The sequence below is a fragment of the Amphiura filiformis genome, chromosome 3, assembly GCF_039555335.1.
Source record: "Amphiura filiformis chromosome 3, Afil_fr2py, whole genome shotgun sequence".
NCBI classification, from domain to species: Eukaryota; Metazoa; Echinodermata; class Ophiuroidea; order Amphilepidida; family Amphiuridae; genus Amphiura; species Amphiura filiformis.
Window position 1 is genome coordinate 73,521,769 of NC_092630.1, and position 27,185 is coordinate 73,548,953.

General features: G+C 34.2%; 1 protein-coding gene across 1 annotated transcript in view; it reads right to left on the minus strand.

Annotated features, from left to right (window-relative positions):
* Window positions 1-3,753: 3,753 nt before the first annotated feature.
* LOC140149086 (uncharacterized) overlaps window positions 3,754-27,185 on the minus strand; it is a 99,303-nt gene continuing 75,871 nt past the window's right edge. Inside the window, 8 exon segments of the mRNA XM_072171248.1 lie at window positions 3,754-11,596; window positions 15,372-15,415; window positions 20,418-20,510; window positions 21,170-21,217; window positions 22,866-22,927; window positions 25,123-25,222; window positions 26,188-26,289; window positions 26,910-27,110. Coding sequence (XP_072027349.1) covers window positions 11,056-11,596; window positions 15,372-15,415; window positions 20,418-20,510; window positions 21,170-21,217; window positions 22,866-22,927; window positions 25,123-25,222; window positions 26,188-26,289; window positions 26,910-27,110 — 1,191 coding nt within the window. The 3' untranslated portion in view covers window positions 3,754-11,055.

Below are 27,185 nucleotides of genomic sequence, written 5' to 3' on the forward strand. Positions count from 1 at the left end.
TCAAAATCAACACATTTGTATCAATGTTTTCAATATAACTTTGCACTTTTCGATGAGTCAACGTTTCCAGGTTTAGTATCACCAAGTCATCAGTACTAAGACGTGTTTAATCCAATTTAAACCGAATGAGTGATTTTTTCTAATACGTTTTTGTTTTAAGTGTTACTTGTTTAGTTCTATACCGATTTGTTAAGGACACACATTGTGTTATCATTTGTAAAACTAATTTGGCTCTTATACCATATTTAATATAATTATGTACCTTTATTTGACATTATATTTTAGTTCATATATTTAGCTCTAAATGTGCAATAAAACTGTATTTTTTGTACAGAACATGACGGCACAAAGGTGAGAAAATAAATAGCAAGTTAATTTGTGGTTTGATATTTAATCAAACCACAAATTAAGAAAGTTATTAATTTGTGGTTTTGTAAAACCAAACTGGAGTTTGGAACAGATTGGCTGTTCCGTTCAAATCTCCACATCTGGTATAACAATCGGCGTAAACGATTTACACGTCGATATAATAATACCTGAAGATGTATTTATTTAACATTTCAGATGTGTTTATAATGTACCTTAGGAATTCAATGACTACTTGAGATGTGTCTTCAAGTTCAGGTATAGCTTACAATGCTATAAACATGATACTAATAGCTATAACAACTGGAAAATCATAGGTGTTTATTGAAATAATATACAGACATGTTGCTATTGCAATGAGCACTATATAGATAAATTTGCGACTTGTTCAATTTTGTGATTTAAAGTATATGGTATATACTCGTGTACTGTATGAAGATGATTTTGTCAGTTTCAAGTCATAATTTGGATCAACCTTAGTCAACATAATTGCAAAATTTGTTCATCTTTGTATATTTTTTTGCAAAGAAAGTAGTAATAATGATGTCAGAAAAGTGTTGTCTATACCGATAACGATAACAAAATATTTTCAGGTTATAATTGATTGAAATCCCACCGAAGTCAAAGGATTGCTGCATTCAAAGTTAAACTATGCATATATATTTGGGGTTTGTCTTTTTAAAGGTGACCTGTCCTTATTAAAGGCAAACAGCATGTTTTCTAAGATGCATGTAAAACAAAACTGAATCTTACAGCCAAAAAAAAAGAGGAAACAGTGCAATAAAATGTTGAATATTTTGAGTTAACCATGCATGTATCATGCGCATGATGTGTATATAATAAAGACAACTACTTAAAATGGTGCTAGGGGTAGCCTAGTTAATATGTATTATCAGTGGAGGCACCACGGAGAGGGATGGGGCATGGGGTGGCAAATGCTCCCCGTCAGAACTATTGGCCCCCATGCAGCAAAAACCCAAAATTACGAAAAATTCCCACTTTTTGTGGCAATTTTGCGCAAAATCTGTTGTTTTTACCTTATGAATTCACTTTGCCCTCATGCCCCCGCCGAAAAATTCTGGCGTCACCACTACACTGTGTATTATAAAATTCTTGTATAACATGATTGGGAGATTTTCATGGATAATGTTCTTTCATTTCATTCCGAGTTTGGAAGAGTTCTTTTCTATCAAGAATTTTGTTTTCGGTTGAACATCTTTTTCCAGTATGCAAACTCTACCATATATTGCACTGTTGTGATTTGTGTTTGTTTGTTTGCTTGTTATTTATTATTTAATTGGCTTAAAATAAATCTATATCAAATTTTAAATGTGATATAATTGTTCAGAAAGAAAGAAACAAGCAAATAAACAAAACTGTAAAAATATAAACATCGTTGAGGCAAAGCAACGCTAGTGAAAAGGGCAAGTCAACGCTAAAGTTCAATTTTATTTTGGAACTTTGATTATTGTTTTGGGTTTTAAAAAAGAATTCTACATTAATTAGCATTGTGTGGTATTAAATGAGGTCAATCGTTTATATATTTTTGCAAATGAATGTAGACCAATAGTATTCGTACTAACAAATCAAAATGTCAAGTCGTTTTGTTACTTCGTCATGTATTCATTTACTTAGGGATGAAATCAAAACTCAACCGGCGGTCGACCGCCGGTTCCGGGCGGTTCCGTCCGGTTTTTGTTGTTCTAAACAATGGAACGTGGTTCAACCGCCGGTCGAGTTTTGATTTCATCCCTTATTTAGTCTCTTCACTTTCTCTAAATTCGCAAACCAACCACAAATATTTTGCGTGTTTAATCATGTTAATATTTCAGCCTCCAATTCTACGAACTTCAGTTTTGTCTGTTACTGATTCCCCCACACCTCATTGTTTCACAAATTCTTCCACTTGCAGGTGCCTCTATGTACTATACAAAATCAACTCATTTCTTGAGAATAATATTTTCTATATCCGCAAGCTAGTGTCTATTTTCACCCCAACTATAATAGATGGAATGTTTGTATCATTTCGTAGCACAAAATTTCTTAATTAAGAACATCCAACTCTTTTTATATACCATAATTCGTGCCTCTATCAAATCTTATTTTCAATAGTGTAGATCACTATTCTTTTCATACAATTTGTAAAAACATATTTCATCTTTCATACTTTCATTTGAAAGCCATGTAGGCTAACATTCGGGGATGACAATTTTACAGAAATGCCACTTTCGTGTGCCAGAAACTCTTGAAAACGCAAGGAAATGTATATCCGTTGGCATATACAGGCATTAATCAAAATGTTCTGAAATCAGGACATATCCTGATGTGGCATCTCTGGTTTTAAAGGAACTAAGTAAATCATTTAAATCTAGAGTAATACCGTATTACTAATACGTTTAAGAAGTGTAAAGGTCTAAATTCTGGGTATTGTATTTTACTATGTAATTACGGTATTTCAGATATTTGAATAAAACCAAAGAAATAGAAATCAAAACAATTGTAATGCCATGTCTTTGTTGTATCAAATAATGTAACAGAATACCGGGCAATTGAAAGCAAAATTCAGGAGCCCAAAATGTTTTAATTGAAACCCATCTGTTTTTTCCAAGTCTAAACATAATAGTGATATACCACAACAATGTGAGCACAACTCAACCCGTTTTGGCTGTTATCCTTACAACTAGGCCTTCATGTATGTCTGACCTAATAATAATTAATGAAAAACAAGAAAAGATGGAAAAGCAAAATAGGTCACAATCAATGAGACTGAATGACCCATTTGCCGTGTTACCTAGGTAACAAAATATCCTACATAGTGCAAAATATTCTTTTGTTGAATTTTCATCAATATCAGATTTTTTCGACTCTGTAGAGCCAAAATAAAATGACCTTCAACCATTTTGCTAATATATAACTCCAGACTGATAAGTCGTAGGTATTTTTGGAATCCTCATGACCAGAGAAATATTTCGGAATGGGTCTTAATCAAATTGGAATTGTGAATTTTGACCCATGTAAACTTTGACCCTGGTTATCTCAGAATGCACATGGGTGCCCACTGGGTACCTGTTGGATTCTTATTCTATATACCCAAGACATCAACATAAAGCAAAAAAATGTTATCACAGATTTTTAATTCTTAGACTTGTCTACTACAGATTTTGAAAATCAAATTCTTAGAATCCTGCAGTCATTAGCAAGTCTCAAAATTAATTAGAATGATGTGTGCCCCACCCACACTGGAATTTGGAACAGGTGAAACAGCTTTTCAAACTTTGATAGAAATACCCTGAGAGTTCTGAAACAAAGCGAGAGAGAGAGAGAGAGAGATATGCTTCGTACTCTCTCCCTACTAACAGTACATATAAATAATGATGACACAAAAAATTGGGATGGTTTACATAAATTTATTGAATTCTTGCACATAGTTACTTTCATTCATACATTATTCTGAGTTCATACTGGTATTTTACAACATTCAAATAAAATACGAATATTCAAATAAAAATAATATCCTTTCAAACTACATATTGATAATACGGGCACCTTCTTTACCCGCGGAAGCTGAGTAATTATATTACTAAATCCCTCAGAGAAAGTTCCTATACCACATTCAATAGTGCACAAACTTTCACCTTTTTGTATCTATTTTATGCTACACATTTACTGATGTGTATTTCAAGTTTACTGATGAACATACTGTTTTAAGGACATTAACATCTGATGATTATCTCACAGAATTTAATTTCTTCAATTAATAGGAATTTCTTAGTTACTCATTTGGGACTTTTTATAAGAAATTATGCAATTTTTAGCACACCCATATAGCTTTATTCACATTTTCACTGAAGTTTATATAAGCACTATGTGCCAAATGCATCACGACTTGAAATATTCTCATAATGTGTTAATATTTTGGTAAAGTTCCACAATATCCAATATCACAAAAATTGACATTACATTTCCCAGCATAATTAATATTGCATTTATACCAATCCAAAGGAATCAAGTGGGTTTTTTTACGACTTAAAATTGTCTTGCCTTCAAGAATTACACAAATGAAGCAAAATAATACGCTTTATATTAGTTTATTGCATGGGGCAAATTCTACAAATATGAAGCTAAACAATGTGCTTTTTTTTAGTTTATTGCATGGGGCAAATTCTGTGAAATCTCATTCTTGAAAGAAAAAAAATTATAGTCCATAAAACTGCAAATACTGTTCTCATCTAACAGTACACAAATCAGACATAAATTATACATATCTCTCTTTCTATTTTATATACAATTATACTTCAATAGTACTTTTAATTAAGTCTATTGGCAAGGCATAAAATTGGAAGCCACTTAAATTGCTGGGATTGGTGATACTGAAGGACTGGACAGAAAATGACATACACTCAGAAAAAGGATTGCCAATAAGAGTGTCAATGCTTGGTTTGCTCAGCTCAGAGTTGGAATTAAATCTTTGTGTTATCTAACCCAGGTTTGTGGCACATGGAGCAAAATCAATCTTGATTCTTACAATGGAATCTGTGAGAGTCAAATTTGATTCTCATAAATGATTCAATGTGTACAATTTGCACATTTGCAAAAAGCAATATCGATACACACAATCTTTCTATGAGAATCTTTGCAAGAATTGATTCTCAGATTCTCATCCAAATTCTAACCCTGCAGAGCTAGAATTGAATCCCACTCTAATATCACAACTTCAAACCATCCAATTACAGTAAAATACCTTTAACAACCTTTTTGTTTTAAAATCAAAAGGATATTAGATATTGATTAAAAATGATGTGATCACCAAAAGGAGTCGTATTGATGTTGATATCCTATGGATAAAAGAGGTGCTCAACATCTTTAAAATTATTGTCAAGATTTTTAAACAAACTAGTTTATGCAATGATTTCAGGTAAGTTTATGCCATTACTTCAAATCCTTCGAAATTCACAACCCCAAAATATATAAAACAAGCACAATGGCTCAAGTCAAAATGCATCTATCGTTCACTTAACAAGCAAATAGTTATGAATCATGTATTGTGATAATTATCATATACCGGTTTACAAACTAGAATTATAGAAGTATAAAGGAAGTTGCATACCCTGTCCACCATATTTGAACATCACTTGGTTCACCTTAACTGACTTGGCATACTGCTGCAAATTTTAATTTAGGTATTTTTTTCGTATTCCAAGTAAAATTATGTTCAAATAATTTTGTATCACACTAATTGCACTCTGCATAAGCTCCTATGATGCACACTTTCTTAAATACCATAAATCAATTTGATACAGTTTCTGCCATTTTATCCAGAATAAACCATTTTGGTGCCCATGCGTGTCTATCAAATATGGTGTATATCCCATAACATTATGCATGGGGATATACACAAACCCTTCTGTCCCCTTCTAATGTTCAGGTACAGAACTTTTCTAGTGCTTTGTATATTGAGGTACAAGTTACAACATGTCAAATTCAGCAGATGTTTTGAGATAATCACAGATTAGTATGGAACCTCTGACAAACTATGTACTCGCTATGTTGGCCTTGTTTCCATACATCCATCAACATTTATTACAAATACAAACTTTTTGTTTCAATTAGCATCTGTCAAAGAGTCTTGGGTGTTTAGCACATTATATCTTAACTACTATTTGCATGTGATGCACAAGAGTACCCCAGGATAGCAAACCAGATAGATGATAATTGTACATCATTCATAGTTATTCTAACATGCCTTATTTACACTATGAAAAAAGTCAATTCAATTTTGACAGGGTTTTATCAAATTCAGCGTACAGTCACTGCTCTTGCTCATCTGACTAATTATCTTATGTGGTATCGGCCCGGTGATCCGAAGGTCCCTGAAGAACCTGATATCCAAAGGACCACCATTGAAATTCTAAATGGTCAATGAATTTTTCACTGGGTGTCATGTTTTAACCATGTCACAATTGAATTTGAGGTTAAAATCAAATTCTGACTTTTTAAACAATATAAATGGGTCAAAATCTGTTCCATTTTTGTCAAACACTGCAAATCAATTCATAATATTCAATAGAAATGTTAGTCACAATCAAGTTATAAGGTCTACCCTGTAAGAAGATTACTGTTCATGATTAAGGTAAGTGGTTTACAAACAAGTATTAGGATTAGTATTGGGAATAATGGTTGCAATTGGCAGGAGAGATTAAGGATGCTGTTGACCAAAAAAGAACTAAAGATATTTTTGTGACTGTTGAAAGTACACATGGAGGTGATCTTCTAGTTCATGAAGGAGTATAATCTCCATTAACCTTACCTCCTGAAGGGCTTTTTGGTAACTGGAAGGGAAAAAGGGAGAAATAAAGAGAGAAAACAAACAAAGAAGTTGTTGGCTCTGGGTGGGATTCGAAATCGAGACCCCTCGCATGCCAAGCAGTGGGCTACTGACACCTAGCCACTGGTCTTACGCTGCCCGGGCCAGCGAATTTGTGCCCATATATCACTTAGGGTGATTGCGTCATCACATCCCGTGGGATGCACGCACGCGCCGTGAAGTTGTTTGTAGTATTTTGTAGTACTCAGGCTTGTTAGGGTTAAGGAGGCCTATATTGAGTTTTGATAGTGGTTACTTTAACCCTAACTCCCAAAGGGCTTTTTGGCGACTGGAAGGGAAAGAAGTAGCATAGTAGCAGGGCTGGTTACGAGGTAGTACCTTATGGCTGAATTGTTTCTAGACAAGAAGCCAAAAATAACAATTTCATTATGCATTTTGGTAAGAAAACCATTCTATCAGAGTCAATCCTTCATCTCAAGTTTACAGCATTAATCAATTTATGCAAACATATCATTATAATATAATGTCAATATAAAAAAGTGTCTTTCTTTACATTATAACTGTACAAAAAATCCATATTTCAATCTTGGATATCTTTTCATAGAATTAAATTATTAAATAATATTTTGTATTCACAATGATCAGGCGCAATGCCTGCATAAGGCTCTGCCTTATCACAGTTTCTAAGATGAATACTCTACAGTGTGTTCGCAACTATTTTGAATACAATACAGGCAGACTGACAGCTTACTATATCATGCTAGCATCTATATGTTATTACATCACTACATTACAGCCCTATCATATATGCTGTTCTAATCACAGACTACTACTAGACTAATCGCAAACAGGTTAAGTCCCAGCACCACCCGTTAATGAGGGTCGAACATTCTGAAATACGCCAAGACAATTTAACTGCTACACACATACCACATATTTTTAAGATCTTTTGTGTAAACGTGAAGACGCGCAATGCTCTATCACGCATATACGCGAAGGCATGCAACACTGGTGTGATTGTTAGACATGCACAACTAAACGATCCGCCCTCATGAATATGCGAGAATTCACAACATACAATACACAGGGACTTTGACTGTTTGTGCATAGTGTGTAGTAGTCTGTGGTTCTAACATTTCAATGCTATTTATTTTCCCAAAATTGTATATTTCTTTGTTTCTTGGCTTTAATAATTAGTATTTATACCACTATGTTTTAACTATTATGTACGAGATGTTATTACTATGATTACATTAGATGAGATGCACTATAATACTGCTAGAAACAGAGTAAAAAATCTATATAGAAGATTAAAAAAACCCAAAACAAACAAAAAATAAAACACTGTTGATGCACCAAACAGATTTTGTCCTGTCTGAAAGCTTCTGACATTCCCCAAACATGATGCAAACACCTCATCATCAGTCCTAAATACCAAAGTCTCTTACAGACTTTGTAAATCATTACTCAAGGGCAATCATTTTTAATACAAAGGGTCGTCAAAATAAAGCTTTGAAACCGAGGGATACCTACTTCCACTAAGACCAAATCTAAGGGCAATTATTGCCTTGATGGTCTCCCTGAATTTCAAGGTGTGTTATCTTATAAAGACACACCCAAATTGTCCATTGCAGGAAAGTCATAAATTCCCAAACATGCAAACAACAATAATTCAACTTTCCCATGTTAAATAAGTTCCTTGGTCAAATAGAAAATATGGCAGCAAGTATTGGTATCAGTAATCACCAATTCACACATGAAGCTGCAGTTTGGGCCAACATAGGCTTACTGCTTATTATGTCTCTGTCAGAAAGAAAACCAAAACTTCCATAAAAATAATTACATAGAGACTTGTTCATTGTTGATGAGTTTAGTCAGCATTTATTGATCCCTCACCCTGCATTAAGTACTCCTAAAATCATAAAGTTAAGTTGGCACAGTGAACGAGTGATTACAAGTTCCAAATTGCACTTTGATTATTTCAGGGCTTTCATGCTTTGCTAATTATGTTAATATTTCAAATTGCAGCAAGCAGCCTCTGTATCTTCCTGATTTGATCAAGAATTTAATATGAACTGAAATATGGTTTAAAAACTTGTCCAATATATGTGTATTAACACTAATTATACTGTCAAATTTAGGACTCAATATTCTTGGATTAACTATTCAAACATTAACAGAAATGTTGTCTCATATTAATCATTAACTCATAATAAGCATTCTTTTGGAATGTTACAATTAATAGTTGCTCTATATTTACAACTAATATAAACACATCAAATATCCACACACTTAGGAGCTGGCTGATTTTGAATCATTCTGCTCCAAAAATAAAATATCTACATGCAAGTCCTGTTTATCACGTAAAAAGAAGGCCAAGCCAAAATCATACCATGCTACATGGCTTGCTTAGTGAATAGGGTGTCCATGATCATGGGGTTGATTATGCAGTGTGCAAACTAAAGTGACAAAATAGGGCTGAACTTCTTAGCAGTGATAACAAGTGCATAACTTAGAGAACAACAGCATTGGTTTTAGCCGATGTCGTGCGTGCATATATCGTCTCATGAGCGACATCATTATTTTAAGTAAAACAATGAGGCGAAGCCAAGTTGTTTTATGCCAAAATAATGATGTCGCCTGTGTTATGAGACTAGATGCACAACAGTGGCTAAAAACAATACCTTTATTCTCATTCTTAAACACTTCAATTCAAATAAATATATTTAATCATAAGTATACCAAATTTTAATCAAATTAAATTCTACATTTTACATGGAATTACCTTGGGCTTAGAATTGATCAGTTCTGTTGTTGCTATGCACCTCTGGTTCATATATAGCCTGTACGAGTATCGCGTCGACTCGATATCGTGTCATATCACATGACTAAGAACCAATAAGATTGCAGGAATTTAAGTGTTTAAGAATATATCATAAACTGGCAATTTGTAATTATAATATTTATGTTATGTACATATTAAGACCTAATCATGCCACATGATATTATTCCAAGACAAATATTGGTTATGTTTGTCTTGGATAAAATCCTAGCATAAGATTTTTGTCTACACACACAAAACAATTAAATTTGACATAGTAGTTATAATATAAGCCCCATTCAACCAATATACAAAATCAGGTGTTAGTGTATGGCGTACCATCTGGGGAAGGTTTGCAACTAAATACCAGAAAATACCACAAAAATTGTGATGTCCATTTTCCTGTTTCAAACCAAATTTAACCTTATTTTGAGCCATTTTAGTATTTAAAGTGCTTATTTTCACATTGAGTGTACATATTTGGCCTGGTTAAGTTATTCTGAGAGAAAGGATAACACTACTGATTGAGTGTGGCAATAAGGGACCCTGCTATCAGGATCAACAGGACCATGGAAAGTAGCATATAATGATGTATGTATGGCTAAACAAGTTTACAATTTTCATGTGTCATTCCAGCCATTGAAACTATAAATTACCCAGTGCTACCTCTTGACAAATTAACCTAGTGCAGCATAATACAACGTATTTCTCTAATATAAACGTATATAAACAATTTATTATCAACATATCTATAAAGGTTCCTTGTCTCAATCTTAGAGTCCAAATATTGGACGTAGCTGCTACACAGCATGGTATAAAGGCCACATAAATAGAAAAAACTTGTTTCCCACAACATAATAAATAGATCACGATGTTCCACATGACAGAACTCAAAATACTCAAGATTCACAGTTTTGTCTAAAGATCAAGTTCACATTCCAAACATGATTTTAAATTTGTGTGAATCATAGCTTCTTTACTGATACCATCGCAAGTCAAAACCCCAGTGAATACCTGAGAACAAAATGAGATAAAGACACATAAACCTTATATAATAACAGCCAGAAAATTCTTTCCTTTTTTACCTAAATGAGGTAAACCTTTTAGTTGTTTAGCCTTTGTCGTAACTGTAAATACACTTGTTGATATCAAGGTTGAATTTAGTACTGGCTTCACTGGAGAAACTTAACTGTCAAAAATGTTTGGTAAATGTTATGATAGCGAGTAGTGAATAAGACTTACTGTTATAAAGTCTGCATTATAAAATGTTTACAAAGCACAGTTTGACACCACAATTTTGACCAATTAAGTTGGCCTATATTATACAGAACTATTCCTTAATATTTTCATAATTGGGAGACAAAGTTGATTATTTATTACAAAATGATGCAGCAGATTTAATACTTGCAGTTAACAACTTACACATCACAGGATTTGCTCATTAACATTGATTCATTTTACAGCATTTCACACTTAATCGCCATATTTTTTACCAAGTTTCATGCAACCAGACTGCAGACTACCTAATCTATCGCCTTCTACATCACACACACGTTTCTAACCCTTTCACTTTCTCTTTCTTCTGTTTCATGGCATCGGTCTTATCGACCCCTCCTAGCTGGGTGGCAAACTCGCCTCGCCCATTTGGGAGGAAAATGACTTTGAAAGACTTCCCATGATGCTGACGATTCTGCTCCTCCTGTTTCTTATCTTCAGTCATGAGAATCCGGTCCTCATTTTCAGGATACCTGTCCTTCTTTTCCACATATCGTTCCTCGTTACCTGGATATAGATCCTCATTTGCTGTCTCTTGTATAAACTCTTGTAGAGTAATTACTTCAGACTCATAATCCTTTTCCCTTTTCACCTCCCCTATTTCTTCTATAATCGGTGGTTTTTCTTCCTCTGGCTCCTTTCCTACATCTGATGAGTCATATTCCGGTATCTCTTCATAATCACCCTCATCTTCATCATCACCATAAGCATCACGATTGTCATCATCATCATCACGGTCATTTTCCTCCCGGGTGTCGGCTATACTGGTGCTGGGGGTACTGTCATCATGGTGAGTAAAGTTTTCTTCCCTGGAAAGAGAAGATTTTAAAAGACTTGAGAAACAGGTGGTATAATTAGGGAAAATCTTAATTTTCCTAAAGATATTATGCAAAGTATCTACTGTGTAGACGTAGTTAATTCGCAAGGTCCAACTTTGATTCAATTATCCCTACAACAATCTTGGCGAGAATTGATCTGTATTCACACCAAAATTCTAGCCTTGATGCTGATCAAAACTTTGAACATTTCTTGAAAACTTTTGCTTGCAAGTGAGACATGATGTAATGTACATGGGAAAGGGTTCAATTTGTTTCTGTACCTAGTTACAAGATATGAAGTGCTGTACCTGAACCAAAGACCAGTAATTCGCTCCACTCAATGAGGTAGGACCCAAGAGTACCGACTCAACCATGTGCATATCGTTCATGGAGGGCAAAATAGTGTACCTCCGGAAAATGTCACTATGTTCTGTTCCTGGCAAACTTTGATTCAAAGTGCATTGTTGCTGTGTTCTGCATGTAATATGTTATGCCAAAAATGCACGCTAAGCGCTCAGTGCACAAACATTTGTAATGCTCAAGCGTAAAGACGTAAATTATCATTCCATTTCTGGTTCTTTCCGAAAATTCTAAAGGTACATGTACACTATTTGGGATTCATTGGTCTTTAGGTTTGTCCACTTAAGCACTATGCTCATTGCACAAGGATATTTGCTTTATAATCTAAAATACCGCACTCAGTATACTAGACAGAACTCAATGGTTAAATAGATAGATGATTATTTGTACTACATATCAATACACACAGACAGACAGACAGACACAACTTGACTCAAACACCTGTTGCGGCCTGCAAAAGAGAACACTGTGAATGAAACTGATGGAGTGTATTACATAGGAAACATGATGAAACCTGCACAAAGTATCTCAATCAAAAGGTACTGGCATAGATATACATGTACATTACTGTTACAAACCTCTTCACAATTAGGGAACAGACCAAAAAGTTGATGAAGCTCTTTTATAAAACCAGTTTTGCTTCCGAGTGAAGGGGTTGAAAACATTGATGGAAGGGTTTCATAAATGTTTTGGTTTGTCCCCCATTGTACAAAGTATTACACCACTTGTTACAAATAATTAATATGTGAATTACAAATATGCTTATTATACTTTCATCCAGCACACTAGTCCTTTCTCTCCTCTCTGATTTAGTTGTTAGTATGTTTCAATTATGACACATAATCAGTCTTGGTTGCAAAAACGTCAGCAAACCATTCACATAATATGCACATGCCAATTTGCAATAAGTTTTGTTATTCGCTTACACTCACTTTATAAATACCCAAGTTACATATTTATCAACAAAGCATGCATGTTATCAATTAGCATTGTAGCTGATGTGCAATTTTAAGAAAGAAATGCATTTCATAAACCTTGATATGGCATGACAAACATAACAAACTCTGATGAAGAAATATGATGCTTTATTACCTTTTTGGTTAACAAAATAAACAAAAACAATTTCAGAGACATTATACTCCGTCAAAAATATGAGCGTTTTTGACCAGTTTCCAATTTCTTTTGATGCCTACTAAATTCAATGAATTGTCTCATTATCAATGGATTATTGGACTTGCATGCTCACAGGCGCTGAATAGGGCCAGGCGTTATTCGCATAGTGGCTGTATAGAAGGTGGCCTTATATCATTGATAAATGCTTTATTTTTGTGTTTCATGGGCCACCTATATCTGACCAATCACTCATCCCTCTTGATTTGTTACCTGCAAATGTACTCAAACATGATAGCTGGGCAAAAATAAGCTTTTAAGACATTGAAGTTTCACAATATTGGCACAAGGAACATTTCAGGGTCAGATTCTGTGATAACATGGTTATATAGAATAAGGTACATGCATCTCAGATCAGGATATACTTACACTTATGCTATGAAGCAAAGTGAACTGTTTGTTGCTCATATTGATTATAAGATATGGCCCAAAACATGTTTAAGGTTCCCAATTTTATTACAAAGATATCAATCTATAAATAAAGTATCAATTACACCAATTCTAATAAGAAATTATTATTATTATGGCCAATGTTTGCAAATATGTTAGTGTATCTATCTAAATAAAAAATCAAATCAAACTAACCACCCAATTCACTGCAAGGATTTATCACTGGCAACGCTGGACTGCTTCAGAGCTAAGAGCAAATAAGAGAAAAGGAAACAAAAAATGCAAAACAAATGGTATTGGATAGCAGCAATGACAACAAATACAACACCAGAAATTAACAGCAAATATATTGTTACTTTATATGCTATATGTAAGGAATGGTTTTGGTGAATATATGTGGTCCACATCAGGTTTATGAGGCACAGGATAATACAACATTCAATGTATAACTCAGGAAGAAAGTACGATATTTGTCATAAATACTGAGGTTCTTTTTCTCCTTATTTCCATGTAAAACCCAAATGAGACTCACTTTAACCTCGCACTGGGCCACATATACAGTGATAGGATATCTGCAGCCTTACACATAGCACATTAATTATTAACTCAAATAAAATAATCACAATGCCGATTAATATTTATTAATATTTCCATCCAAAAAAAATGTGATTTCTACAGTAATTGAGAACTGCTGACTTACATTGTGAAAGGACATGATAAACATTGCTGAATGGAGATGGATTGATTAATTATTGGATAACATCCATTAATTACAGTGATGTCTCAAATTTTATGGCATTTACTTGTAATTAATGTCAAATTTGATGCAATGTAATTGATAAAACTAAAGCAAACAATGAACCACCCGCAATGTTTGAGCTTTCTCCACCAATCTGAGTTTTCTTTTGTTTCATCAGTGTTTTGCCACAGGAACTAAAACTGGGGCAACCTTAAAAAATGTGTGGCTATCTCAGGTTCAGGTCTCTGAATTGAGCCCCTGCTCCTTCCCCTGGATCCTTGAGTAACTTTATCTGATGACAGAGAAAGCTTAACTATCACTTGATCTTTTGCTCAATTTTGATGCAAGATTGAATGTGACAAAAAATGACAACAAACATCCGTGTAATACACTTAAAGGTTTGAATGCAAGAAAGTCGTACCTGCTTTGATATTAGTATGTACTTACGACCTTCTTGAATTTGACAAATGACTTGATACTTATTCATTTGAATTTTCTCATCACAATGCGGATATACCCCCACCTTTGGGGTTGTGCATTGATATTTGTCATTTGAGCTACAACAAAATTATATCCAGTCATTATCTTCAAATTAATGGTTTCCTTGTGTGATGAATATAATATGGTGTAGTAACATGTACGGTAATATTAACACAGAAGAGAGGTATCACAGAAAACACTATCATGCAAAACAACAAATGAGATGGACTTTGGTGCACTAAGGAGACAATGAAGGAAATGTTTACCACAAAAATACACCAATTCAGGATTCTCAACGACCAGTATATAATTCACAAAATTTGTGTACATTTTTCTGTGCAACAAATGAAGCCTAAAAATATGGCGCAGTGACAAAACCTTGAGAATATCAAGGAACTAAAATCAGAAAATCTCAGCCAGGAGAACCACAAATGCAGCAATTGTTGCAACTGAACCAGTTAGGCAGAAATCGCTATAGAGAATTAAAAATCACTGTGCAGATCCAAAAACACTGCATTTGTAGAAACAGAAAAACACACCAAAATTTTAGACTATAATACTGGCTTTGAGGAGGTAACGGATACAAAAATACACCAAATTTGAATCAAGTTGAATTCTATGACTTACAGTTGATAGTGACAGAGACGCTCACCAGAGACATTGCCAGGAGGCTACTAGTAATATCACCATAGTGATAACACCAGAATCAGCCAATCAGAGCAGAGTATAGAACAGATAGGAGAGGCATTATGGGTAAACAAGGGAACTATGGGAAATATACTATCAACAAGTAGTGATGGATTATCAAACAATGATATGTGTGTGCAGAGTACTTTGTACGTAACTAGTTATGTGAATTCTATTTACTATACTAAAATATCACAAGTGAACCAGTTTGGTGTTTGAACGTTTAGTTCTCATAAACAGTGACAAGTGTATCCTGAAATTAGAACCTCAGATGATTGAATTTTCATAGATTTGTGAACAGGCACAAATATTATGCTGCCATGTGTAACTAATTATACTTGAATAATTGAATAACTACCTTGAAGGTGGGTCGTTAGTTTAAAGTTTAGTTTTGTACCTCACATTGAGGCCTGTACCAAAACAATACTTAGATTGCTAAATACTAGCGGTTATGATATCAGAAGCAAAAATATGTTTCACAATGGCCTATATAATTATCATATATGGGTGGCAACCACAATGGGGCTTCATAACATCTAGACGGAACACACTTCAGGGCTAAAATTTTGTAGGGATTATGAGAAAAATATGAGCTTTCTTCTGATTATGTTGATCTTGTCACACACTTTTAAATTAAATTTCATAACTCGTAAGCTCGGAAAAACAGTGGCATGATCGAAAGGAATTATATAAATAAACATGATTTTTTTACCAGATTCACCGTCAAACTTGTAGAAAAAATGATCCCGCCTGGGAATCGAGCCCAGGACCTCACGTCAATGGAAGCTTTTGATAGTGTAATTTGTGTGAAAAAGTATCCTCTGCTGTCTTTGAATTTCAAATATCTTTTTCAGATTCTGACACACATGTTTTAGCTTCAATTCAACCATTAGTGAACATTTTGTTTTAAGAGGGTGAATCAAATCTAAGCCAGATGCATATCTGATATAGATATCAGAAAACTTAACTGAGAGCCTCGCATTGATATGATTCATTTGTTTCAATATTCTACAGAATTGTCCTAGAAGATGAAGCACTTCAGGATTCTGCAACTATCACCAAGATAACTGATCAGCATTGAAAATTCAAGTAGCAATTTCACAATTTATTATATTGTTGAAATTATAGGTATTGTTCATATGGATGAAAACTACTGATGTTTCTTTGACCTCATGCCCCAATAAAATTATTTAATAGTGTGCATGTGTGATTCCTAAATTGTGTCTAATGCTATAAGAAAAGTGACTTTAAAGTGATTTAAATACTACCAAAGAGGCTTACTTTTGTGCATCTTGCGTATCATAGCATGTACACATACCAACTTAGGTATTATTCCCATATCATGTAATTTATCGCAGTCAACCCTGGCAAGGGGGGGGGGGCACCATTTTTTGTAAACTTCAAAAATTGTATACATTTCCCTAGAACCAACATCTGGCATACATGGGACAGATTTGGAATGAAGGGTCTATACCAAACTTGTATTCTTATTTAATAATGACATTATCATGTCCAGAACATACAGGTGTCTTTTAATTGGAAGTGTGTGTGTAGGGGTATTACTGAGTAAAAAGTGTACTTGGAACTAACAATTTCAACAAACCCGAGTCTGAGTGACAAAAGAATCCAAAATCTCCACATAGTTATGGTTTTGAGCAGAAAATGAATTCTTTTATCAGGATCAAGTTGGCAGTGAAGAATCATAAAGAAGTACAATAGAGGCATGTACTTGGGATTTTGACTGTAATTTACATCTTATATATATCAGGGGGTATCCAAAAGTTTTTGAAATCACCTAGAAGTGAAGGAGCTATATCGATGAAATTTTGTCAGTGTAATTACTGGTCCTTATGTACATTGTGGTCCAAAAGTATGTTTACTTTCTTTACAGGTGGCGCTAGATGGGCAGTAGACGCATAACCTGCAAGATGGTGAAAATTGAGGCACGCAACATGATTAAGTTCCTGCATTTGAAGGGTTAGGCCTACAATGCTCAGAAAATCTATGATGAAATAAAAGCTATCTATGGTGATGATTGCCCATCATATGGCACTGTTGCTTTTTGAAAAAGGAATTTCCAAACTGGTCACATGTCCCTTACAGTTGAGCCAAGAAGTGGACGTCCATCACTTAAGGATAATGCGGCCACAGTGAGTGAAGAAACTCAAGAAAGTGGAGGATCTTATCATGAAAAGGTTATAATAATAGTAAACATACTTAAAAGACCATTTTTGGACCATAATGTACATAAGGACCAGTGATTACACTGACAAAATTTCATCGATATAGCTCTTTCACTTCTGGGTGATTTCAAAAACTTTTGGATACCCCCTCATATATTAGTTCCTTCTCCCTTACTCCCTCCCATCATCAAAATACCCATATTTGTATCAGTACATGAGTGACCACTGGCACACAAGAAACCTCACCATCCTATAAATATATTCCCAAGATATGAATTACAAGCAATGAAAAATAAAACGATAAAAACAAAACAAAACAAAATCATTCTACCTAACTAAAGAATGGTAGCTACTTACAAAATATAGCCACAATGTAAACAAAATAAATCAAAACAAAAGAACGACACAACATAAAACAACTGTGTTATATAAAATATGTAAATTATGTAGACACACAAACAATAGACACATCTAGTTGTGTCCATCTACGACTATAGTTAGTGATTTACAGGTATGGGCCTACCCAGTCAATTGTCACTGATTAGTCACATATTTAATGTGAAGCTAGGCTGGAAAACATAGACAACAAAAACCACATTAAAAACACAGGAACGGAATTGTTAAGTGTTATCAGTTTTACCTATTTGATTTTTTTTGGTGAAATCGCTTATGAATGAGGATGTTGTGACACCATTTTGAAATAATGATCTCTACATTTGTGAAATACTTAGAGGAAAAACAAATCTACTGCAAAGTTTTGAGCACATAACATCAACCTTGGATAATGATGTAATGGTAAATACTATTCAATTATAAAAAACACACATGGATATATATAATGTTTTGCTTTTAAATGACAAAAGTTCAAATTTGATATATCAAGAAGTCAAATGTTGTTTAAGAATAAACAAATGAAGGGAAGGACATAAATACTTGTTTTGGTCAGTCTGGTCTGCAAGTAACTGATTACCAACGGACAAATGAATTTGCATTTATATGTTCATTAGGAGAACCAAGCCAGAGCTAAATTTCTGTGATTAAATTTAGTTGTTATATAAATCTGTTGATGAGGATACACTTGTTAGTTACACCATAGAAGACATTGTTACTAAAGGTCCGTTCATACGTACTACACTGCAATTGAGTTGCGATGCCGCACTGAAAAATACTGCATTGCAATATCGCAATAAAGTATTAACTTGGAAATGCGACAAGCTGGGGCAAAAAGTAATCGATATATATCGGCAATGAAGCGCATCGCAACGCAATTGCAACGTAGTATGAACGGACATTTAAACCCATAATAATTTTTATGATCAAAACAAAACAAACCCACAACCACTGTATGATAAAATGACCAATTTTTATGTTACAGCAGCATTGGGTGTCCAACTTTTCTGTAATGTGGTATGAATTTACTAATTGTTATCTACTTCTTTTGCCAACAAGTTGTGAGCCTCATGTGACACAGGATTGCTTTAATGATGACTTGATGGAAGTCTCAAATTGAGTAGGATTTAAACCACCAAAGGTTTCAAAATGAATATATTTTTAGTGATCCCATTTCTCATCCCATTAGGACCACTTGTGACCCCTCGTTAAAATTGTGTTATATGTTTCACCTCACTCTTGGACAGTATCACAACCCAAATGGTATGCAGATCCACTGGTTGGGAATCCCTATTTTAAAAGCAGTGGAGGGCACTATAGATGGGTATCATTGGCACCACACATGCATATTTTTAGCTTTAGATGCACAAATGAACATACAGAGGTTGTTTTGGGTTCGATAACTTTTTGGTAAAATCTATCGTGATACTGAATGTCTTGATTTTAATTCCGAACTTCACATACTAGTAATGGACAGGTGATCACATCAAAATTAAATCCTGCTGGAAACAAATTAAAATGCATGCTATGCTTATATTGCATATAATATGTGACACGATCTGGTCCATGGAGGCCAAAGGTGGCAAATTTGAAATTGAACTGAAGGCAAAAAGCATGATGGATTTATTTTAAGTTTTACAAATTCAAACTCCACAATAGAGCCTTCATTTTGAAGTGAATATAGATAGGTAAGGTAGGTAAGGTAAGGTATACAAAGTTAATTTTATTATACAATTTGCTTAAGCCCCACCACACTAAAACATAAAACGCTGACATTGAGTAAGCCACAAAATACTCGCTGGTAGCTCACGCTTACATAAAATCAGATAGCCTTAAATTGAGATAAAAGTGGTCGTAATAAATGGCAGTGTTCAGTTTTGAGTAAACGCATACAAAATGTAACTTGCCCTCATTTTACAGTAAATGCATAACTTGGTACCACTGCAAAATCCATAATAGCGCCTCATTTTATAGTAAATTGCATTTATCTTGTTACCACTGCAAAATCCATAATACTGCCCTCATTTTATAGTGGATGCAGAACTTTTACCACTGCAAAATCCATAATACTGCCCTCATTTTGTAGTGAATGCAGAACTTTTACCACTGTTTTGAATGTTATACCTTTATGCTATAGCACAAGTCAAGCTGTACTACATGATAACCACCATAGTCAAACACAATATACAACATTTGCAATTTATAGCACATGCAGAGAAGTCTTTTCAAGACTAAAATGGGGCAATTTATCTGCCTCTCCCTCCCCCTTCAATCCTGCCAAATTTGGCATGGGCTTAGGCTCTGTTTGTGTCCATTTTTAAGTCATGCATTATCTACAGACTATAATTGGACACCCTGCTGCATTACCCTGCTGAATTACAATGTCTGAATAAATCATTCAGTACAGCCTTACCAATCCTGGATTTTTTTCAGTTTCTTTGGCCATTATTGCATCGGTTTGTTCCTTGCTAAATTTCATCACCGCTGTAATTACTTTAGCCATAGTCTGAAAATAGAAATGGAGTAAAAATGTAAAGTGAAAAGCACTATATTTTTGATTTTTCTATCAATGTTAACCCATTCCAATAAACCAGAAAAAAGTAAAAATTGCACTCTTTGATATTTTGAGAGCTGTACTTTGCTTTTTATCATGTATAGCTGTAGTGTCTTCATTTCAAACAGTTGGTCAGCAGCTGCCATTACCTGCCAGTATGTGTACACATTGTATTGTTGAGGACATGTAATGCTGTTTTCTCATGTATATCTATTGACCAATCCCTTGCCTTTGTTTACATACATTGCTGTCACTTCTTTACTTTTAAAAATATCATATAATTTGCTATAATAATAGAAGACCAAATTAAAAAGACTAGTTTGCTTATGACGTCAGGGCAAACAGACCAAAAATGCTGTACTGCGCAGGTCAGCAACCAATCACGTCACACCTTTGCCCTGACGTCAGACGCAAACTAGTCTTTTTAATTCGGTCTTCCAAAATAAGTGTTCTTAAGACACTTGTGTCAATGAAATTATGACAAATAAGGAAAAAGTTGTTCCAATTACACAGCACTGAATGGTGATTAATAACAGGTAATTATTGATTAAATAATCCCCTTTTTCTTCGATACTTTTTAATTCCCTATTTGTCAATGAATTTTTGCTCACCTTTGGTTCTCGTCCCATCATGTACTCAAAGAGGATATGCTTGAGATACTGTAACAGTGCAAACAAACAGACAGACAAACAGAATCAGACTATATCATCAATTAAACATAACAATTAATCAGGAGGAAATGTAACATGATGACTTACCACAACAGATCATCAACAATTACCTCAATCTTACCTGAAGTATTACTTCAATAACCTCATTTGCTTTTAAGATAGACATCAAACAATACAAGCTTTCCCTTTCTTTGAGGAATGCATATCAATACTAAGCAGCAGGCAAAGATTTGGAATGTTAGAACACTTCAGGCTTTCAAAAATACAGAAATTTGCAAAAGTAAGAACTTGAGAAGATGCAGGAATCTGTGTCATTATACAGAATTAATTGTTAACATTCTCTTAGTTATTAGTAAATTATTATTTGTTAGTATTAATTAATATGCAAATTCATGCAAATGAACATGCATATGATTATTCTCTTACTCCTTTCTAGCAGCTCATACCATATCACTCACTACAATGACCAACTATGTCACACACATTTCTCACTTTTGGTTCAAACAACACAAGTCACTTCCTCTACACTAACATCGTGTAATTCTTAATATGTATCTACTCTCTTTCTATCGATACATCATTTATAGTAAACAACTTGCTATGAACATACAATAATGTCAGTCTACATAATTTACAGTATATACATAGACATCCAAGCAGCATGTATGTTACCAACAAAAGAATTACAACTTATCTACTGCTCATAGAGTTGCTATATAAGCTATACTACTTAAGAAGGTGAATGTTACGATTAAATTAATAAAAGCAACTACAGTGGAACTGCATTAACACAAAATTGCCAGGGCCTCAGATTTTAGTTTGTGTCAACAGGAATTTGTGCTATCAGGTATATGCTTGAGACTCAATAAACATTGTTTTAGGAATTAACATATTTTGTGGTAACAAGTTTCCACTGTATATACAGCAAATAAGGGAAGAATCAAATAAACAAACAAACAAACTAAATATTTTTAATCTAATCAATGCAGAAAGCAGAAAGAGCAAATAAAACATACAATTTCAATTGTTTTTTGTGCAATATTTGAAACTGCTTCAAAATTGAACCAATATTTTGTCTGATTAGCAAATGCTACTGTAAGTCTATCAATTTCGTTTAGCTATATCAGATCATTGAATCAGCCAAAGATTGATGATTACTTATGAGGTTCAGTTTTGAAATCATTCCATATTAGCAAAAGTGTGCTAGTAATGATCTGGTATATGTACATATCAAAAGAGTAAACATAATTAGAAAAAGTAGAGGTAAATCATCACATATTACTTGATATGTGGAGTCTTCTTATGAACGTAAAAAATACTGCAGTACAAGAAAAATAATTAAGTAACAGGATAATGACCACGCAAGCCAAATCTACATCGGTATCATTACAAGCTTATTTCCAGTGTAAACAGTATAAGACCACAGTGATACATACAGTGGTGGCACCAGAATTCGTTTTTGGAATTTGTTTGCCTCAAAACTGCTAATGTTGCAGATTTCTAAGAGAGGGAATGCTCTGCCACCACCACCACCATATATCACCTAACAAAAGCCACAAACATGTCTTGACTAGTTACAGGAAAAAGCATTACGACACCAACACAATGGTTTTCCAGTTATAGATAGATCCCTTACCTCTATTTCCATTGGTTCGGCTAGCACTGACTTGGCTATACTATTAGCACCTAATGATGAACCTATATAAAATAGAAAGAGATGATAGTAGTGTTTAAGTTGACTGTTTGAAAACATAAGTGATGGCCTTGCACATTGCACAGACCACCTATGCAAAATGACAGTTACTCCCGACAATCAAACTTTTTTTTTTAATGTTTAATTTATCTGGTTAGGCCTAAAATATGATGAGCTGCCCTATGCAACAGACCCTAGTTTTAACAGTTGATATTGTTACTGAAAAAGAGAATATCGACCTCAATTGTTTAAATTCCAGATAAAAGTTCCATTCTTATCTTTACGTGTTTCAAACTACTTCAATCATTTTATTCATATTTTGTAAATCAATTTTAATACATGAATAAAAGAATAATTGAATAACAATAATACAATTTATGATCATCATTAATATCAAAATTATTTAAAAAAAATATTTCTGGCAACACAACCTTTTTTTCCACTTCTTGTATCAATGTAGTGTAAAGGTTTGATGGGTGAAAATGACACTAAGGGTCTGTACAATTTGAAAATATCCAGGTCTGTTTTATTTTATTTTTCAAATTCACAATAGCATTATCAAGCTATAGGAGTATAAATCGTGGATTCTTAGGATTCAAATATCAAACTTTTCACAAAACAGACCATAAACAAAACTGTGTGTACAAGACCATACCAGGCACACATCCATTGTATATCTTTTTTTAGAATACATTAATTCATCAATCGGAGCTGTCAAATTAAGTGTGTCCTTCATTTCAATTCAATGCTGATTTTCCAGCAACTGAAGTATTAAATCATATTTAACTTTGTCAACTTATGTAAACTTTATTTGTCATGACTTGCAAACCTTATATGGGTATAAATTCTGGATTCTAAGGATTTTTTTATCAAACTTTTCTTAGAACAGGTCTGGGTGAAATGTTTTGTCACTATTTTGTTTTATAACTGAGATCAACAGACTATAAACAGAATAATGTTTAATAATACCAAAATAATGATGTTACCAAGGCATGCCATGAACTCCTGATATACCTCCAAACAATCAGAGCTTTTTGATTATGGTTGCTAATTATTTTGTGTCCCTGCCTATGTACAAAAAAATGCTATAAAAATATCTTGCCGTCTCATGTGTTGCAACACGGCACACACGCCATAACCTAGTTAGGCCATCGAGTTATAAATAGCCCATGTCCATGTGCGAAAACTTATTGACAAGTTGGAACATTCAGAAGGTTCATGACCTTAGTGGGTATTTCCCAGGCTATGTATTGCTCATTATCATTACAATACAGAACATGTGTGCGATATCGAAGTTGTCTTGCAGAAATGTACAGAGATGTCGAGGGGTCTATATTTTTAATTTTAAGTTTGTAGAACAAGAAAACAGCAAAAAATCCAGCACTTTGGTTTTAAAAGAAATCATTAGATCCCCCACCCCGAAAAATAAGTTTCAAGAGACATTGTATCAAGACTCAATAAAGAGCAACGCCTACAATTTTTATAACTTATTTTTTTGGATTGACCTTTTTAAATGACCTACAATATGATGCTGATGATGAAGGTATAAATTACCATAATTTATTAACCAAAACAGGTGTTGGGGGAATATAGTCTCCTAAAACCTATTGATGGTCAAATTCGTCATTTTATGGTCAATGAATGCTGAATGACATGCTTACTCAAATTTGCAAAGCATTCGTCACGTTGCCACCCATGTGGTTATTGTTATTTTTCATGGAAGTGTTGAAATATTACATGACCCAGAATAATCTACTACGCATGTCCATCCAAATTCATCAATCAGAGCTGTCAGATTAAGTGTGTCCTTCATTTCAATTCAATGCTGCTTTTCCAGCAACTGGCAAATTGGAAGTATTAAGTCGCATGTGTAAATTTTTCTACTTATATTAACTTCATTTGAATGGTCATTGAGTGAAACACCATGTGCGATGTGATGAGTCCGATGTTGATTAAAATCAAAATTTAGTTTTCATGACAAGTACAGGTATGGCTCTCTGTGCACAGGGCCAATTGCTTAATATCCCCTCCAAAGGACAGAACATTCTCATGGATAATTTAACTATATGTACTATGTGGAAAACAGAAGTCAGAATTTTAACTATAGATATTAAAAATTTCGATATTCTCCCATTCTTAAGTAAGTCATCACTGCCAGGAATGGAACCTGTGGCCTCATGCATAGGAGCCAAATACTCACCTGGTTCATGGCCACTTCTAAAGGTGGAATTTTCATCTACTAACTGCTTCTCTCGTATTCTTAAATCGGCTAACTGACCTCTCTGCTGCTGATTTTCAGCCTGGAAGAGAATCATACAATAGGCAAATAGAGTTATTGGTTAAGTGAGGTAATATAAGATTGAATTAAAAGATCTTTTTGATGTACTTTGTAATATTCCTTCAACTACAATATGCTAAACAAAAAGCTGTTTCAGTTCTTTTAAACAAAAGTCTCAAATCACTGCATCATCTGTTGCTTACAAGTAGTCTAGCATTTTATGTATTAACATTATATAATAGCATAGAATGAATCTATTACACATCATGTAAGTCTGACATGCTCAGATCCAATTTGTGTATTGCTGGAACCTTTAAATCATGCATCAAAACTGGATCAACATTTACTGCTTTACAGATCAGCTAAATATAATCTCCACCATCATTTGAACAGGACATTCTACATGCACCTACAATAACATATCCAAGCTGGAAAACAGCTAGATAGACAACAAGCAGCCCAGCAACTAAATATAACTGTATACCAAAGCATTGTGTCAGTTTCTGCTAAGCCTTTTATTAAGCGGGTGACAAGCTTTTTTTTCTTCAAATTTTGGTGTCAGGTTCGTAAGAAACTTAGTGAACCAGGGAAGGCGCTGGGAAGTTTTCCTAAATTTTGCACCTTGTGTAATGCTTATCCTTCACTTCACCTTTAAAGCTTATATGAATTGCATCAAGGACTTACATAGAGTCAATTTTATGTCGCCTGGTTACACAAAACTGCATTATTTTTTTAATAAGAAAAGGGTAATGCCTCAATCAGGAAGAATTTTTGGAAAATCATATTTTTAAAAATAAAATATCTTCTTTTATTACTAGCCATGTGGATTTTTTGGAAATAGCCCTTGGTTTGCCAAACAGGGAGCCTGGTCTGATTAAAAAAGCAGAACAATGCAACATTTTTCCCCTTCAGATGTATGCCACCTGGTCCATGTTCACTTAATATAAGGCTTAGTTGGCTGGTTCCCTTCACCTTTCATGCAATTACCTGCAGCATAACAACCTTGAGCTCTAACTCCTTGATGGAACCATCAGTGGTTAGTTGGGATTGCGACATAGGGTCCATAGATTGAAGGGTAGGCAGAGTAGCCTGAACACAATAACACATTGAGAAAAGGAAGACAACAAAACTAGTTCACTACTAACACAATTAAACCTTTCAATTGCATGCTTTATACTCAATTGAAGGAAAACACCACCTTTATTTTCTATATGCAAGTTAGCAATGCAAGCACACATCGGGAACTGAGATATAACACAAAACATTCCTTCAATTTCCTATTTTGGGCCAGACATTCACTAGAAATGAAGGCAAAACAGATTAGGTTTGGGTTTGTTTTACTTACACTTAGGACTAGGATTAACATTAGGATAAAGAGATTAGGATCCTAGGTAGGATTATGGTTGGGGTAGCTACTATTATTCTTAAGTTGCTCTTCACTTAAAAGCAAACGGGACAGATTCAGCTCTGTGTTACATGCAATCAATTGATTAACATCAAATACACACTAGATCTATCATATATAACAACAGTATAAATTTTATTAGTAAAACACAAATTGTTGGACTCTAAAATGGGTAATCAATAATCTGTCCTCTAAATAGGAGATCAATCGTTTTCAAACGGGAGTGAAACAAATTTACGTCCTTTGGATGTAGCATGCCAAAACAAGTCTAATTTGCCCTTAATACTTCACTATATTTGCTCACTTCATGGTCATTCCTGACTGATATCTGTTTCATCTCCTCTCGTAGTCTGGCCTCCAAGTCAGATAACTCATTTTGATGTTGTGATTCTTGGTGTTCTAGTCTAAACTCCATTTCGTTGATGGCACTCTGGTTGTCTATGTTCAACTGGGAAATCTTAGCTTCATACTGCTGTTGTAGTGATTTCAGTTCTGCTTTCTTTTCCTGTATTGATGAAATACCAAAGAAATATTTAAAAGGTGGAAATATTGACACTTTTCATGCTCTCCTAATCCTAAT